Raw genomic sequence first — 18326 nt, forward strand, 5'->3', positions numbered from 1 at the left:
ACATCAGGAGGTCATCTAGTCCAACCTCCTGCTCAAAGTAGGACCAACACCAACTAAATCATCCCAGCCAGGGCTTTGTCAAGCCGGGCCTTAAAAATCTCTAAGAATGGAGATTCCACCACCTCCCTACGTAACCCATTCCAATACTTCACCACCCTCCTAGTGAAATAATGTTTCCTAAGATCCAACCTAGACCTCCGCACTGCAACTTGAGACCACTGCGTCTTGTTCTGTCCTCTGCACCACTGAGAACAGCCTAGCTCCATCCTCTTTGGAATCCCACTTCAGGTTGCTGAAGGCTGCTATCAAATCTCCTCCTCACTCTTCTCTTCTGCAGACTAAATAACCCCAGTTCCCTCAGCCTCTTCTCATAAGTCATGTGCCACAGACCCCTAATAATTTTCGTTGCCCTCCACTGGACTCTCTCCAATTTGTCCACATCCTTTCTGTAGTGGAGGGCCCAAAACTGGACACAATACTCAAGATGTGGCCTCACTAGTGCCGAATAGAGGGGAATAATCACTAAAGAGCTACCTTAATGGAGCAACTATTTAATAGAAGCTAGTTAGAGTTAAAGTAATCAAGAGAGCAGGAGCAGAATATTTCAAAAGGGCAAGCATTTGCTATTTTTGTTCAAAAAGCTGTGATGAACATAATTATGTAAATTCTAAAGAGCTGTCACGCTGACCTTTTGAAACCACGTGTCCATGGGTGCAATATATACTTTACTAGTGAGCCCTGAAATTCATTAAAGGTCAGTAACTATAGGATTTTTCTAATTAAATCTTTAAAGAACTTATTTAACAGTGGGAAACAAAGTTAAACAAAACAGTTACTCTCTCAGAAACATTAGGTCAGAAAAGCTGCGACTAGAAAAAGTTTGGTAAAAAGTAGGAGAATAACTCTGCAGAAACGAGTCTATCAGCTCTGAAGCTTAGCTGCTTTGGCTGCAAACTTTAACAACATCACAGTGAGAGGGTGCTGATTTGCTCAAGTCCCTCAGTCAAAGTGCTGAGCTTACCAAGTCCATGCAGAGCTCACAGTGTCTGATTCACTGCCTAATAAAGTCAAATGGTAGTGCTCCCACTGATTTCAGCAGAAACCAGACTTGCACCTCCATCCTCACAGAAAAAACTGTAGCAAATAACTAAACATAAATTATCAACAAAATTTCTAAATAACATTCAAAGACAACCGATCTTATTGAGAGCAAAGGAATGAAACAAAGTGGAGTCACAAGCCAAGCCATTTGTGAAAATATATGTTCAAAAAAATTGAAACCTTCTAACAAAAATGGGAAAAAATCATGTTTTTCAAACTTTCACATCTCTGAAACACCTTACCCAATTAATCTGAAACTGTCCCCACAATTTTCCTTTGGCAGACAGCAACGCACAAGAGAATTGGAGGTAACATTTAAAGAATCTGAGGTGGGAAGGGGGGAAGTTATCAAAGGAGTCTTAAAGTAGAAGGCAAGTTACAATATAAACTATGGATCAGTTATGATAATGCTGTAATACATGGAGTGATAAAACTGTGAAATTAATAGTGGCAGTGGAGGAGTGAAGAAACGGTTACCTACCTTCTCCTAACTGTTGTTCTTCGAGATGTGTTGCTCATATCTATTCCAATTAGGTGCCTGCGTGCTGCGTGCATAGTTGCCAGGAGGTTTTTCCCCGCAGCACCCATCAGGTCAGCAGAGGAGACCCCTGAAGTCACACCTTCATGGCACCGCATATAGGGCCCTGCCGACCCGTCACCTCTCCAGTTCCTTCTTGCTGGTTTACTCCGACAGAGGGGAAGGCAAGTGGGTTTGGAATGAATATGAGCAACACATCTTGAAGAACAACAGTTACGAGAAGGTAGGTAGCCGTTTCTTCTTCTTCGAGTGCTTGCTCATATCAGTTCCAATTCGGTGACTCCCAAGCCTTACCTAAGAGGTGGGGTGAGAGTTCATGGAATCGCCGACTGAAGAACGGCTCTGCCGAACGCTGCTTCATCCCTGACATGCTGCGAGATAGCATAATGGGAAGTGAATGCGTGCACTGAGGATTTCCTGGTTCAGGATCTGGAAGGCCGCTGAAGATGCCTGTGCTCTGGTGAAATGCACTGTCAGAGCAGGAGCAGGAAACCCTGGCTACATCATAGCTTACCCGGATACAGGATATGATTCAAGAGGATTCTCTGTGAGGACACTGGGAGGACCCTTCATCCTGTCCGGCACCGCGACAAACAGCTAGTTCGACTTGCAGAACAGGTTTTGTTCATTCAGTATAAAAAGCCAAAGCCTGCTGAACGTCCAGGGAGCAGAACCTCTGCTCATGAATGTTGGCATGAGGTTTCGGGAAAAAGACTGGGAGAAATGTGTCTTGGTTGCGGTGGAAGTTGGAGACCACCTCGGGCGGAATGCTGGGTGTGGTCAGAGCTGCCTTGTCCTTGTAAAAGATGGTATAAGGAAGGGTCACCTGTGAGGGCTTTTAGCTCGAACACCCTTCTGGCTGAAGTTATCGCAAACAGTAAAGCCACTTTATATGATAGACAGAGCAGTGAGCACATCGCCAAGGGCTCAAATGGAGAACCCATCAGCCTCAAGAGCGTCAAGTTAAGGTCCCAGGCCAGGGATGGCCACTGGATCTGAGGGTATAATCTGTCTAGTCCTTTAAGAAAACACCGCACCATCGGGTTAGCAAAGATGGAGAGGTCAGCCTTTCCTGGGTGAAACACCGAGAGGGCAGCCAAATGAACCTTTATCGACTAGTGTGACAGATCCTGCTGTTTCAGCTTAAGCAGGTAGTCCAAGATAAAGGGAATTAAAGACTGAGTCGGAGGGATATGGCTCTGCGAACACCAAATCAAGAATTGTTTCCACTTGGTTGAGTGGGTAGCCTTGGTTGAAGGTTTTCTACTACCAAGAAGAACTTCTCTAACACAGTCTGAACATGCAATTCAGTCAGAGATTCAGCCATAAAGCCATGAGGTGGAGAGATTTGAGATTGGGGTGCCAGAGCCGTCCATGACATTGAGTGATGAGATCTGGAACTAACGGCAGGGTGATCGGCGTCTCCCCCAAGAGTTCAATCAACATGGTGTACCAAGGCTGGCACAGCCTCGGAGATGAGCCCCCTACCCCACTGCAATTGTGTTGGTGAGCAGACATAACGAGAGGCGTGGTTTGGAGAACGTGACCCCTATACACACCATGCAAGGGTCGAGCCACCACTGAAGACACTCGAGAACCCTCGGTGGAACCACGACTAACTAGTCTAGGCTATGTTTGCTCGGTTGGTACACAAATGCCAGCCAAACCTGGAGAGGTCTTATGTGTTGGACCACGTACGTGCATAACGCCATGTGTCCCAGGAGTTTCAATCAACTCCTTGCCATGGTTGTAGGGAACTGTCTGAGGTCCTGTACGATGTTGTGTATGACCTGAAAGTGGTGCTGAGGTAGAAATGTTCTAGCCTGCTTTAAGTCTAGCACCGCCCCTATGAACTCTATTCTCTGACTAGGGGTAAGCTTTGATTTTTGAGTGTTTAGGAGGCGGCCCAGTGAGTTGAAGGTGGATCTTACCAGAGCGATCTGTTGATCCACCTGTGTACTGGACTGGCCCTTCACTAGCCAGTCATCGAGGTAAGGGAATATCTGAACTTGTCTTTTCTGCATGACTGACATGCATTTGGTGAATACGTGAGGTGCCAATGACAGGCTGAACAGGAGCACCATGAATTGGTAGTGAGTGCCCCCAACTACAAACCTTAAGAAGTGCCTGTGGGACGGGATTATGGAAATATGAAAATATGAGTCCTTCAAATTGCAGGTGGCATACCAATCTCCTGGATGCAGGGAAAAGATAATGGTGGCCAGAGAGACCATCCAAAACTTTAGCTTCTTCATGAACCTGTTGCAGTTGCACAGGTCCAGGATGGGTCTGAGGCCCCGCTTTACTTTCAGTATTAGAACATAAGAACGGCCGTACTGGGTCAGACCAAAGGTCCATCTAGCCCAGTATCCTATCTACTGACAATGGCCAATGCCAGGTGCCCCAGACGGAGTGAACCTAATAGATAATGATCAAGTGATCTCTCTCCTGCCATCCATCTCCACTCTCTGACAAACAGAGTCTAGGGACACCATTCCCTACCCATCTTATAAGAGATTAGGAAATACCGGGAGTAAAATCCCTCGCCCTTGAGCTCCAGCAGAACCTCCTCCACAGTTCCTGCCAATAGAAGAGTTTCTACCTCCTGCATGTCATCCTCAGGCACATTTTCAATAGATCTGTCTAGGGCCCGGCAGTTGTCTGGATCCCTTGTTGTTTGAAGGTTGGGGTTGGCGATGGCAGTTCTGTTTTCTAGGCTGTCTTCTATTGTGGTCCTGTCTTGGCTGGCCTTGTACAGATGAGGTGCAGGGTGAGGCCTCAAATGCCTGTGATGGGGGGGCAGTGTGTGCAGTCCCAACAATCTCAGAGTAGCATGGGAGTCCTTCAAGCTATGCAGCTTGGAGTTCATCTTCTCTAAGAATAACATGGGCCCCTCAAAAGGGGGATCTTTTACTGTCTGCTGCACCTCCAAAGGCAGACCCAAGGCCTGCAGCCAGGAACAGTAATGCATTACTTTGCCTGATGACATGGCACAAGTTGCTGCATCTGTAGAGTCCAGCACCACTTGTAACGATGTCCTGGCCACAGCTTTGCCCTCATCTACAAGGGCAGAGGACTCCAATTTCAAATCTGGAGGAACCAGCTCAGTAAACTTGGATACCGTGTCCCAAGACTTAAAACTGTATCAGCTAAGGATAGCCTGCTGGTTAGCGATGCGAAGTTGGAGCCCTCAGATGGAGTAAATCTTCCTTCCAAAGAGGTCCAGTTTCTTTGAGCCCTTAGCTCGCGGGGTGGGCTCTTGCTCCCCTGCCTCTCCCACTCATTGACCACTGCCACTGCCAAAGAATCTGGCGCGGGGTGAGTGAAGAGGTATGCATACTCCTTAGAGGGGATGAAATACTTCCTCTCAACCCCTTTCGCTGTAGGGGTGAGGGAAGCCGGAGTTCGCCAGAGGGTCTTCACGTTTTCCTGGATGGTCTTAATTAAAGGAAGAGCCACCCTAGAGGGACTCACCGGTGACAGAATGACCACCATTAGGTCTGAAATCTCAGTGACCTCCTCCATCTGGATACCCAGATTCTGTGCCACCCATCTTAGCAGCTCAAGATGGGCCCTGCTGTCCTGTGGAAGAGGTCCTGAATAGGTTCCCGCCACTGTCTCATCAGGCCAGGATGACAAGGATAACCAGGACAGTGGCGTCCCCTCCTGTCCGTCTGGCTCCTCATATTATTCATGGGCTGCCACAGCCGAGTAGGTGCCATCCATGATGTCGTGAACTGTGGTGCTGTGCACAGCACCAGCACTGACAACGGTTGCCATGGCACAGGAAGGGACCCTGCTCTGGGGCCTCGCTTGGCCCTCAGACGCAATGAAGAAGGATCGGCCAGAGACTGACCCCTTGGACAGGTGGTATGCCCACGGGGTCCAGAAGAGCCATTGTGTCCATGCTCGTAGTGGCATCTGACACTGCAGCCATGGTACTGGGCCATGTCCGGCCTCTGGGTGTGCCCCTGTCCTTTGCGCCCACTCCTCCTCAATACATATAAGTCTGCATCAGAGTCGGAGACACCGAGGAATTGGACAGCGACAAGCAAGCCAGCACAGTGCCAGTAGGTGCTGGCGCCGGGGAAATGGTGAGCGGTGCCGTGACATCAAGGGTTTACCTGTGTGGTGCTGGGGGTTTCAGGGATGATGGTCTCTCAGCGAATGTGGGTCCATCAGGGCTATACGGTCCCGGGCCGCCTCGAAAGTCTCTGGGTTAGAGGGAAGGTCCAGAGGATTCTCCTGTCCCTCCAGCACTGGCACCAGACTCGACAGGCCCGCTTGTGGACCCAGAGTCGATGGTGCCATTTGTTGCACCACTGGAGAGGACTGGACTAGCACAGGTCACACTCCTGTAGCTGTCTCATGCTCCAGCGCTCGAGAGGGGGAGCACCCCCTGTCCGTCTTCCTATGCCTCTTATGAGGCACAGTTGACAAGAGCGGTGCCGAGACTCAGTGTGCGGTGCTGACTTCAGTGCCAGGGAGTGCTGGTGCCGACAGTGTCAAGGCTGATTCCCCACTCTGGCACTTCAAGTGCAGAAGCTGGTGGCCCTTAAGGATTCTAAAAATTAACACTGGCCATTCCAGGCTGGTATTACACTCCCAAGGCTACAGTTTCTCTCTGACCTTGGATGGGTAGATGCTGCCACCACTCAAGTGCAAAAAAAGGACCTTCAGACCCAGGAAGGCTCATTTGGGAATTCCTTCCTGTAGGGTACCCTCAAGCCCTTTCACATTCACACACACACACACACACACACACACACACACACACACACACACACACACACACACACACACACACGGAAGAGCTGAGAAAGAAACAAAGGAAATCAGCTATTGCCACCAGCTAATTAAACAACATACGCACAAATCTCTTAGGGACACAAAAATCCAATCCTGTTCTTAAAAAAGGCGAATTTTATGAATCCCTCCCCCGCAAAAAAAGGAACTACATTTGGAACTTAGGCTTTTTGCTAGACTTTAAAAGAACAATTACAAAAATTAAGCATCAAGATGGTTCTCTTGAGGTTCAGCTTAAAGGTTACAAGCAAAACAAAAGCATCTGGGGTTAGCACAGAGGAGTCCACAAGCCAATAAGAAATAAACAGAAATGAACCTAATCGCGTCTTCCTAGATATTCCCTAATTTACTTATATATTTGGGGTTTCAGATAAGCAATCTTTACGTATGATTTGATGGTTTTTTATACCTGACTTTCAGCTTCTCACAGCATAACTGCTCCCTGTTCCCCTCTTTTCCAGAGAACAACAACAACACAGACAAAGGGAAGCTTCTTCCCAATTTTAAAAAGTGCTAGCTCTCCCATTGACTCTTTTGGTCAGGTGCCCACTCCTTTCCTTTTACCTGTGGGCCTGTTAACCCTTTACAGGTAAAGCAAGTAGAGAACCACCACCAAGAGGGATTCCATAGCCAACTGGCTGGCTGGGTATCCACAAAAGGGAGCTTCCCACCCTCTCATTTATCACAAAGGGTCTGTAGCCCAAGAGTCCGGACTCCCTAATCCTAATCGAAGGCGGTGTGCTGTGTACTGACACGGGGGAGCCCACTGCGGGATCCCTTGGCTCAACTCCAATTGCAGTCGCAGGGCTACCTCCATCAACAGGAGCTTTAATCTATGGACCCTTTCCTTTTTAGTGCGGGGATGAAAACTCCCGCAGATCTTACACCTGTCTGTTTGGTGGGACTCACCCAAGCACTTTAGACAAGTTGTGTGTGGGTCGCCACTGGGCATCAGTTTTTGGCAGACCTCACATGGTTTAAATCCATGGGACCGAGGCATATCCCAGCCCCAGGGGAAGGGAAAGGAAAAACAGGGAGAAGAACCCCCTATAACCACTAAGACATATCTATCTACACTACCACTATCTAAACTATTCACAAGAAAAAAATAAGCAAAAGCTACTATGGGATCACTCGACAAGCTAGAGAGGGAGCATACCAACAACTGACACTGATGGTAAGAAGGAACTGGAGAGGCGGTGGGTCAGCAGGGCCCTGTATGTGGCTCCATGAAGGCGCAGCTCCACTGCCGACCCAATGGATGTTGCCAGGGGAAAACCTTCTGGCGACTGTGCAGGCAGTGCTCTCACACCTGATTGGAATCAATATCAGCAAGCACTCAAAGAAAAATAGAAGAATAATGAGGGCCAGGTCCTCAGTTAGTGTTAACTGGTGTAGCTCCACTGAAGAAAAAAAAAGCTCCTTTTTACACCAGCTAAAGATTTGGCCCTGCATCTAAAAGATAACTAGCAACGTATGTCCTTCATACAACGGCTGCCAAAGTATTCCAGACACCACCTGGGTGGTGACAGTGCACTATATAAGTATCTTCTTTCAGCAGCAGAGAACTTGCCTCAGAATCATCATAACTCAGGGAAAAACAAGTCTCTTGGTCTATCTTACACACAGCATAAAACTCATGAACTAAATTTGACTACTGAAATATCTTGGCTAGGATTACAGAATGGGCATGACATTTCCCATTGGCATCACTTCACCTTCAGAGATGTGTCTGTTGGTTCAAGTGCATCTAATCAAATTGAAAGACCAGTGCCATATATTAACTTGATGGTTCCTTGATAAGTCTGTGTGTCCCACAGCCCTATGGTGAAGGTCACATGCAGACCTGTGGGCCAGAGCATATCCTTGAGGCAAATCACTTAAGGGATCAAGGTCTGGGCTACCAGCAAGTGTCAAGAGGGTTTACTCTGGTCAGTTTCTTCATCACTCCTTTTTTTATACCTAGCTGCAGCTTACAATGTCCTTTGGCCAGTGAGAACATTTCATTAATGTCACACTCACCCAGTACCAAGATAGCATGTGGGTAAAACTGTAATTATTCCATTAGAATCTGAGGGCTTGTCTACACAAACATTTCATTTGTGGCAAACTGGAATGTTAATCTATTCCTCATTAGCCTGCCATAGACTAACCGCTCATGTGGATCCTGAGCTTGAATCAGGACTAATCAAACTAAACAGGACAGATTGTTAATGTGCACCAGCAGGGCCCACACGAACAGTCTGCAGCAGGCTAATGTGGGGTGAATTGTGACAAGCCTTCAGGTAGCCAGTGGCTTAGAATCTATTTCTGAAGATAGTCCAATACTATGATGAGGATTGTCACTGTAAGAACGAAGACAAATTAGATTAGTGGCCTTGCTTTAGTTGCATTGTCTTGGCATCGCTTCCAGGAGGTGGTTGCTTTACATGATAGTAGCAAGTGCACAAAATCTATACACAAAATGTGTGCATGGAGCCTTTGCATGTGCTCAGTCAAATTTTCAACCTGTCTGTGTACAGTTAAGGAGCTTTGAAAAATACACATCATATTATATACACAAGTGAACAAGCCTACAGACAGCCCTGTGCACACACACGACCGTGAAAACATGCCTCAGATATCTCACAGATCAACCGTTAGAAAGGGTTCAATCTATCATTGCTGGAAACCGCACAAAGCAAAACCATTCCTAGCAACAACAATCTGAAGGTATGGTGCCCAGCTGAAACAGAAGCTCTTTACTCCATTGCAAGAAATCAATCCACAGGCAAATCATTCACAGAAGAAAAAAAAAAGAAAACCACACTGTAAACAACCAATCTGTAACAGCTACCTGGGACACCTGCTTTTTTCAGTGGAAGTGGTCAGGAGATCTAGGAGTCAGAACAGACTTATCCTAAAACTTGCTTATTATTCAATCCCTTTTAACTTCCCAGTTTTGATGAGAAATTACAAAATCCCACCCGACTGATGTAGACCCTATGCACAATGCACATGTGCTGCTTACTATAATACGTGAATGATCTGTACGGATTGACTGAACAAGAATTGGGGGAGCTGAGCCCTCCCAAAAAATCATACCCTATGAGATTAGATATTTGTACGTACTCCACTGCACAAGTTAAAAAAAAATCTCAACTTCTTAGAGTTCTTCTTACAAAGAAAGATGTGCACTCATGCCATGACATTGGATTGTTCATGGGCATAAATTTGTTTATGTGTAGAACCTATATGAAATCAGATAGGTTCATTCATTTGCCATCAAGATCTGGAAGTTACATTTACATTAAAGGTTTCTTAAATTAAGGACTTGTTTACATAGGAAGTTAATGCAGAATAAGGTCAGATGCAGATCTGAAGTGAAATAGCTACTTGTAGGCCTAGTAGGGAAGAAGGGAAGGAGAATTTGAGGAAAATACAGACTGGTCAGCATCACCTCAGTCCCTGGAAAAATCATGGAGCAACTCCTCAAGGAATCCATTTTGAAGCACTTGGAGGAGAGGAAGGTGATCAGGAACAGTCAACATGGATTCACCAAGGGCAAGTCATGCCTGATCGCCATCTAGGATGAGATAACCAGCTCCGTGGATATGGGGAAAGCAGTGGATGTAATATATCTTGACGTTAGCAAAGTTTTTGACACAGTCTCCCACAATATTCTTGCCAGCAAGTTAAAAAAGTATGGATTGGATTAATGGACTATAAAATGGACAGAAAGCTGGCTAGATCGTTGTGATCAATGGTTCCATGTCTAGTTAGCAGCTGGTATTAAGCAGAGTGCCTCAGGGGTTGGTCCTGGGGCTGGTTTTGTTCAACATCTTCATTAATGATCTGGATGATGGGATGGATCGCACCCTCAGCAAGTTCGCAGATGACACTAAGCCGGCGGGAGAGGTAGATACGCTGGAGGGTAGGGATAAGTCTAGCATGACCTAGACAAATTGGAAGATTGGACCAAAAGAAATCTGATAAGGTTCAACAAGGACAAGTGCACTCCTGCGCTTAGGACAGAAGAATCCCATGCACTGTTACCGGCTGAGGACCGACCGGCTAAGTGGCAGTTCTGCAGAAAAGGACCTAGGGATTACAGTGGATGAGAAGCTGGACATGAGTCAACAGTGTGCCCTTGTTGCCAAGAAGGCTAATGGCACATTGGGCTGCATTAATAGGAACACTGCCAGCAGATCAAGGGAAGTGATTATTCCCCTCTAGTCGGCACTGGTGAGGCGACATCTGGAATATTGCATCCAGTTTTGGGGCCCCCGCTACAGAAAGGATGTGGATAATTGGAGAGAGCTCAGCCAAGGGCAATGAAATGAATAGATTGTTGGGGCACATGACTTACGAGGAGAGGCTGAGGGAACTACTGGGCTTATCTAGTCTGCAGAAGAGAAGAGTGAGGGGGGGATTTGATAGCAGCCTTCAACTACCTGAAGAGGGGTTCCAAGGATGATGGAGCTAGGCTGTTCTCAGGGGTGGCAGATGACAGAACAAGAAGCAATGGTCTCAAGTTGCAGTGGGGCAAGTCTAGGTTGGATATTAGGAAAAACTATTTCACAAGGAGGGTGGTGAAGCACTGGAATGGGTTACGTAGGGAGGTGGTGGAATCTCCATCCTTAGAGGTTTTTAAGGCCTGGCTTGACAAAGCCCTGGCTGGGATAATTTAGTTGGGGTTGGTCCTACTTTGAGCAGAGGGTTGGACTAGAGGATCTCCTGAGGTCTCTTCCAACCTTAATCTTCTATGATTCTTATGGTTTCTGCTGGTCTAGTCATCCCAGAGGGGGGCCGCAGTTGCAGCCTCAATCACCCCCTCATGCCCTCATTGCTTCCCCAGAGTTTAGTCACTGCAAAGGAGTTGGGAGCGGGAGAGGTGGGACAAGATAGGGGGACCTGAGCCCACTAGTCTACCAAGTCCTAACCCAGGGCCTTACGAATTTCTCAAAGTGTCCAGCCCAGTTACTGAACTACTCCAAAATTATGCTTCCTCTGAGTCACTTCCTATCAGTATGGAACTCCTCAGTTTGGGGCATGGTCGCTGATTTAGCAGACTCTCCTTGGTCTTTTGGGGTACATCTACACTGCAATTAAACATCTGCAGCTGGCCCACGTCAGCTGACTCAGGCTTGCAGGGCTTGGGCTGCAGGACTATAAAATTGCAGTGTACACATTCGGGCTCAGCCTGGAGCCTGGGCTCTGGGACCCTCCCCTTTTGTGGGGTCCCAGAACTCATGCTTCAGTCCGAAGTCAATCACTTACTCAGTTATACAGTCCTGCAACCCAAGCCTCTCAAACCCAAGTCAGCTGACATTGACCAGCCACGGGTATTTAATTGCTGTGCAGACACCCCCTTAGCATCCTGTTCAGTCAATCTATCTTAGGGTTTTCAATTCCCAAAGAAGGGAGGAAATTCAATCTCTGCTGTTAGAGCAGTCTTCACAAAGCTGTTACCACTCCTGGCACAGCTCTCAGCATTAGCCTTGCTTCCTGTTGTCACACGCAGCTCATTCTCCACTTTCCTGCACTATGAGTGTCCTTTGAAACTGTTCCTCCAGTGAGAGCATGCCTTGCACCTGTTGAGGAGCAGAGCCTCCCTAGCCCAGTATTGCTCTATGCCATGCCCTGGTTTAGTGTGGGGCTTGTAGAGCCCATCACAAAACTGGACTTTAAAGTGGACTAAGCTAAACCTCACAATGGCACTCTTAGGCCTGGTCTACACTGCCGCTCTAGACAATGTAAGTTGTGTCATTCAAGGGTATGAAAAATTACACCCTCTTCTCCCAGCGACGTAGCTTATATCAACCTAACTTGGTATCTACACACTGCACTGCACCTCAGGGAGGTGGAGTACTGAAGTCAACAGGAGAGCATGCTGCTATTGACTTCAATGGCACTGATTTAGCGTGTCAGTGTAGACAAGCCCTCAGTGCAGAATGAGCATCCACCCAACGAGTCAATGTTAAACAGCCACTGCTCTTTAAATCCACACCCAAGCTTATTCTGTACTAACTTCACATGCAGCCAAGCTTTAAGGAAAATCCATTTAAAATAGACACATGTTTTGGTCAACATGTGCCGAGTATAAATATTTTCATAACAAAATTCTGAAACCAAATGACAAGCTATTCATATCTAAGTGTTAATGAGTTTCTATTAAGGTTCATTTGGCAGTTCCTTGCTATTACTTATTTGCTGTATTTGATATTGCACACAGTAGATTGATTTACTGGCATTTAAAGGTGACTGCTTTACTTATTACTTTAACAATTACACTGATCTCTCTAGTGCCATCAGCATTTTATCGGTGACCTCAGTTCTGCTTGCAGCCTTTATTCTTTCAAAGCAGAACAAAACAAGATTGAGTTCTACACATAAAACAGCGAGTGAGAGAGAAAAGGTGTGGGTGGGTGGGTGGCAGTAAATGGGCTGCTTTTCTTAAGGTTCATTGATCTCTGTGTGGTCACACTTGTGATGAGAATGTTAATTGAACAGGTCTGAAGGACAACATATTTTTTATTAGCGCAAAGTAAACCACCAGAGATAGTGACAATGTAATGTAGAACTAAGGCAAATTTCTTTTAGACATGTTATAAGAATGAGCTTACACTGTCTTTCCAGGTATGAAGGATTATCATGTTTATCCCACATCATGGCCAGTGTCCTTATAGGCAGGAAATGAACACAACCACTCCTTCAGAGACAATGCTGCTACTAGAAAATGAGAGGCACCTCTCTGCCTCATGCTACATAGGCTGTGGTTCTTGGAAGACCCACAGTACTCCAAGACTATCACCACCCACAGTGCCAGAGGCCAGAACCCTGAATCAAACCTGGGACGTCACAAGACAGTAAACAGCAACCACTAGTCCAAAAACCTAAAAACACACCCAAGACTCTTATTGCTATTTATCGCTTAGAGCCGTAGATTGTGCCAGAAGTATGCCAGGAGCTTTACAGACAACAAGATAAACTCCCTGATCCAATCAGCTTCTGAGCTCAACAGATGACACACAGGCAAAGGAAGGCACAGGCTGTCTTCATCACTAAGCAAAGCTCTGACATTTCTTTGGTGAAATGCTTGGCACCTGTCACCACGGTCTGGCAACAGCAATCAGCTCGCAGTGCCCTCACCCTTTATGAGTGCTGGAGTCTCTGCTTATGCACCACACAGCAAGGGGAGGCATACAGAGATACTCTTGACCCCATATGCTGCTCTCAGCAATGGCTGCCAAGGCATATCCACAATCAACCAACCCAATAATTTACATGCCAGAGAAAGTCGAAGTAGTCTCTTGATGCTGAGGGTATTTACACTCTCTTCCAGCTGCCAACAGGAATTGGGTGTGTAAATCCCCTGGTAAATGGTGAGGACACACTGTCATCCCCTAAAATCCAAGCATTTGACAATTATAAAGTACTTTCCAATCCCAAAAACACAGGAATAACTTCACCAAATACTGTCATCTCAGGACTGAACACATAATCTAACAGATCATACAAACTCTACCCAACCACTGACCTGGGAAGTGAAAAACAATATCACATGCAGTTTAAATTGCAGGAGACATTTGTGTAAACAGAACACAATTAACCAAACTGGAATATGGCTTAATCCTTGACTAGTGAGAAAGTGGCAAAGATTCTATTACAAATGGAAAATTCTCCTCCTATGAAGCCGGCACAGAAATTCAAGACGACATAAGAATAATGGTTGGTAAAGTCTGTGTATAAAACTATGACAAAAAGACTTTTATAGTTAAAAACCCAAGAGATGGTAATTTTAAACAAGTGAACATGAAGGGGGTTACATGACTTTTCCACTTTTTAACATCATAGCTATCTGTATTCTATCACATTTTGTCTCTCAGAACGAAATCTCTTGTTTTATTATCGGTCAGAACAAGTTCTCTCACAGGAAATCTCCGATGAAAATGAAATATTGGCATCAGTAAAAACCAGGCCAATGGTCTTTCTATAGTAGCTAATTTCTGACACTTTGATCCACTCTACATTGTCCGTTCAATGATTCCCAAAACAGGAATTTATATATAATACCATCTGCCAACAGGGTACATTACAATACGACAAACTGATATGCTGCCTCTTTTTAGCGATCCATAAAGCTAGTTATTTAAAGTGACATTAATAAAAATGTCACATTACTAAGGGAAAAAAAAAGAAATTCACAAAATTCATACCAAAACTATTTGGCAATGCACAGGCTAACTTGTGCTGCTTGCTGTCTGCACTGATATTTGAAACTCAGATGCTTTAAGGACAAAGAACTCAAGTAATAATCTTTAAAAAAAAAATAATAATATTGCAAATCAAAGGCTTGATGCTGACTGACCAGGTTCCCGCTCATGCCTATGCCAATTCACTTGTGTATTAGTACTGATCAAAGTGATTGTTTAAACTTCATAGGATGTTGCATGCATTGTTTTCATTTATCTGTATCCTGTTAGAATCTAATGGAAAACATCTATATACCCCTGTAAGTTATTTAGTTTCTCTTAGGAAGAGAAAGAAGCCTTGTGTAATGTAAATGAAAACTTGAACAGGAAAATCCCAAATCTTGCACATTTCAAAGCAAGTGGTCATTATATGTGATGATCAGAGATCAAAGACTCTACATGCATTCCACTCTCTCTGTCATCAAAGAAAGAGCCCATATGGGTAGCCAAACTGTCAATTTGTTGACACAAAGAAAAGTCCATCATCTCTGGACTGTTTGGATTCTAACAGGGGAGAATAACTAAACAAGAAGTTGGATCTCAAGAGAGTTATTCTGGGTAGCCCTGAAACACTTTTGGGAAACTAGCAGATTACTACATCTCTGCCACCATTTGCAATTATAAACTGTTACTCACATGTACATATATTTTACCTGCTTTAACCTCTAACTCCTCATTTTTTTTCCTAGATAATAAGCCTTTAGTTAGTTTACAACAGAATTGGCTACAAGCATTGTCTTTGGTGTGAGATCTAAGATGTAAATCGACCTGAGTGAGTGACTGGTCTCTTAGGACTCGGTGTAGCCTCAAATATTTGTGTTTGTTGGTGTAAGTGACCATTTATCACATAGTCCAGCTTGCCTGGGTGGCAAGACAGACTGGATTGTGAAAGGGAACTGACTATGATTCCATGGTAAGACTGTTACAGTGACCCAGGAGTTCACGTTTGATACTGGCTTGGTGAAATCGAATTATAGAACATGTCACCAGTGTGGGATGTCTGCCTTTCTTTGGACAGTCTGTCCTGAGGTAGGCACTCATGGTCGTGAGCCACTCCAGACAGTGTGACAAAAGGTATTTCTGTTCATTTTCAGAGAGCATTATTCTGCACACTGCTTATAACAGCCAGTTGGAAACTTGATATTTGAAACGGTTCTGCCCTGGCAACTACACACTAGTTTGTTACTGAAGAGCTGCTCAAAAGTACTAGGCAGCTGGCTTTTTGCAGTTACACTGAAACCTTTGTTTTGAAGAGGAAGGAGAGACACAGAGAATTACACAGACTTTGCAGAGACTGGACAAATTTTAGGTCCCTTGAAAGTACAGAGCATCAGCCTTCACCAGAACTTCCTACATATGCAAGTTTGTGATAGGATAATGAAACGGACATTCAAGGTGTTAAAAGCTTCATATCAGATTATCTTTAGAACATACTTACTGTCGTTCTGAACCAGTTACAGCAATGAGTAACAAAACCAAAGTCCCCATTTATTATAGACGGGACTCCCCTGGGCCCACAAATGTCCTAGAAACACAGAAGTCATGGATAGAAAACACCTGTAGTCACCCACTCCCATATTTGTTAATAAAGTGATCTGGAGATTTTCATTATAATTTTTGTCCTGCCTTGTCCTCATTTGTTCAGGTACAGGCAGCTGATCAGTTGCATGGGGAAAGCCTTCCATGTTTAATTTCCACTATCTCAGAATGCCTATAACTTAGAACAAGAGGAATTCCCAGAGCTGTCTGATGCTGGAAGCTCAGTATCTAAAAATGGGAAATCCAGCATGGCAGTTAAAGATGAAAATATGTTAGAAACAGCCTCTTTTTCTGTGGAATGTAGACCAGTATGTGTATAAGGGCTGTTGAGCATCAGAGTACAAAACATGATCGAATACCACAGCATTACCTGTTTGTAGCTATCTGGTTGTCTAATGAGATCGGTTTCTGTGATGGAGAAATGACCAATGGTCTGGTCCATATGACAGCCACTAGTGTAAGAATGAATCTGAAACAGACAAAATTAGATAAACAGATACAAAAAAAATATAAACAGACCAGGTCGTTAATGACCGAAAATTGGTACTATCTGAAGGCTCCTTGGCGGCTTGTATGAAGTGAATTGGTGGTCATGATCCAATTCCCAACAGACAAGTGCACACACAACTGCCATTTGCTGAATCGGCCCTGTTTGTGACAGCGTCCTAGAAACCAAGGCTGAATGACCCTGGGGAATGAACAACCTTCTTACTCATAAAATGGTCTCACTATGTCAGCAGCGTTAACTGGGTGGCATGAGGAAGTTTCCACTGCTGCTGCCTGGTTTAAAGTCAGAGGGCTTCACTTTCCAAGGTGTTTCAAGGTTTAATACTTTTACCCCATAACAGAATTCACCTAAAATATTTGTAAAGCATCAAAAAGTTATTAACACATTTACACACATACCTGTTAGAGCTATACACAAAGTATAGCTTCTGATCTCTTCCCTTAATGCAGAAAATGCCATTAGGTGTATTAAATCTTTGCTGTAAATCATAACTAGCTCTTTACTGATGCTGCCAGAAACTTGCCCCAGATGTTTGGATGATATCATCATCAATTACATGAGGAAGAATCTTCCCAAGTGAGTCAGGGGAACAATAAAAAGCAATTCCTTCTATTCAATGCTGATCCCTTTGTTACTGTAATAACTGCAGCTGTCAGACAAGATACTAGTGCACATTTGTCATACAATCTTTCACATTTCATTAATATTTCTGTCCACATGACATAAGAATGTTAGTTGCTTTTCTTCCCTTTTTCTAATATTACTATTATCATGCACTTAGCGATTGACAAATATTTTATATCGATGATTAATTATCCTGTCTCCTTGAAACTTAACATGATTCTGGTATTCCTTTTTCAAAACTCACTTCTGGTGGCAATCCTCTGGCACAACACACAGGTCTGTGCGGAAGTTTTTTTTAAAAAGAAACAGCTCCAAATGCATTTCTCTCACTCTAAATCATGTCGCTGCTGCTTCCTTCCCTTTATTCAGTTCTGGACTCTCCTCCATCCTGATGTATTATGGCGCCAAATCCTTAGGCTTTCTGGAACTAGGATTCAGATCTGACCTCTCATCAGTCAAAACTCACGTCAAAGAGATCTTAGGACACAGTGACATGAAGGACATCAAGGTCTTCAACCAAGCCAGAGTACTTGATTGAAATGGACCTACTATTGGTACCACTGTAAAGGGTCAAAGCAATTCCTTCATCATGAAAGCCTAAGGACAGTTTTCCTGGGCGGAAGGGCACATAGATTAAACAGGATTTAGAAGAGCCCCTCCAAGAGGCGTCAGCAACAGGGCACACATTTGCCCAAAACAGACATTTTGCTGCCATAGCAGACCTCGTATTTAAACTCTGCTTTCTGGGCTAACACCTTCTTGGGGAGGTAACAGACCAATACCACACAAGGCCACAGAACAAGTTGAATCCCATAAGATGGCACAATGCCAGGCATTACATATAAAATACACTACCATAAGCCTCCTTTTTTAACACACTATAACTCCATACTACTAAAGCCCAAAATCAGGCTGAAAGAGGGAAACAATTGCAAGAAAAATAAATTAATGTTGGGGGACTCAGTGATTTTTAAGC

General features: G+C 44.8%; 1 protein-coding gene across 1 annotated transcript in view; it reads right to left on the reverse strand.

The window, feature by feature from the left end:
• TEDC1 (tubulin epsilon and delta complex 1) overlaps window positions 1-18326 on the reverse strand; it is a 168830-nt gene that overhangs the window by 94932 nt on the left and 55572 nt on the right. Inside the window, exon 5 of the mRNA XM_050963282.1 lies at window positions 16589-16687. Coding sequence (XP_050819239.1) covers window positions 16589-16687 — 99 coding nt within the window. The remainder of the gene's footprint in view (window positions 1-16588; window positions 16688-18326) is intronic.

Source organism: Gopherus flavomarginatus, chromosome 7 (genome assembly GCF_025201925.1).
Source record: "Gopherus flavomarginatus isolate rGopFla2 chromosome 7, rGopFla2.mat.asm, whole genome shotgun sequence".
NCBI lineage: Eukaryota > Metazoa > Chordata > Testudines > Testudinidae > Gopherus > Gopherus flavomarginatus.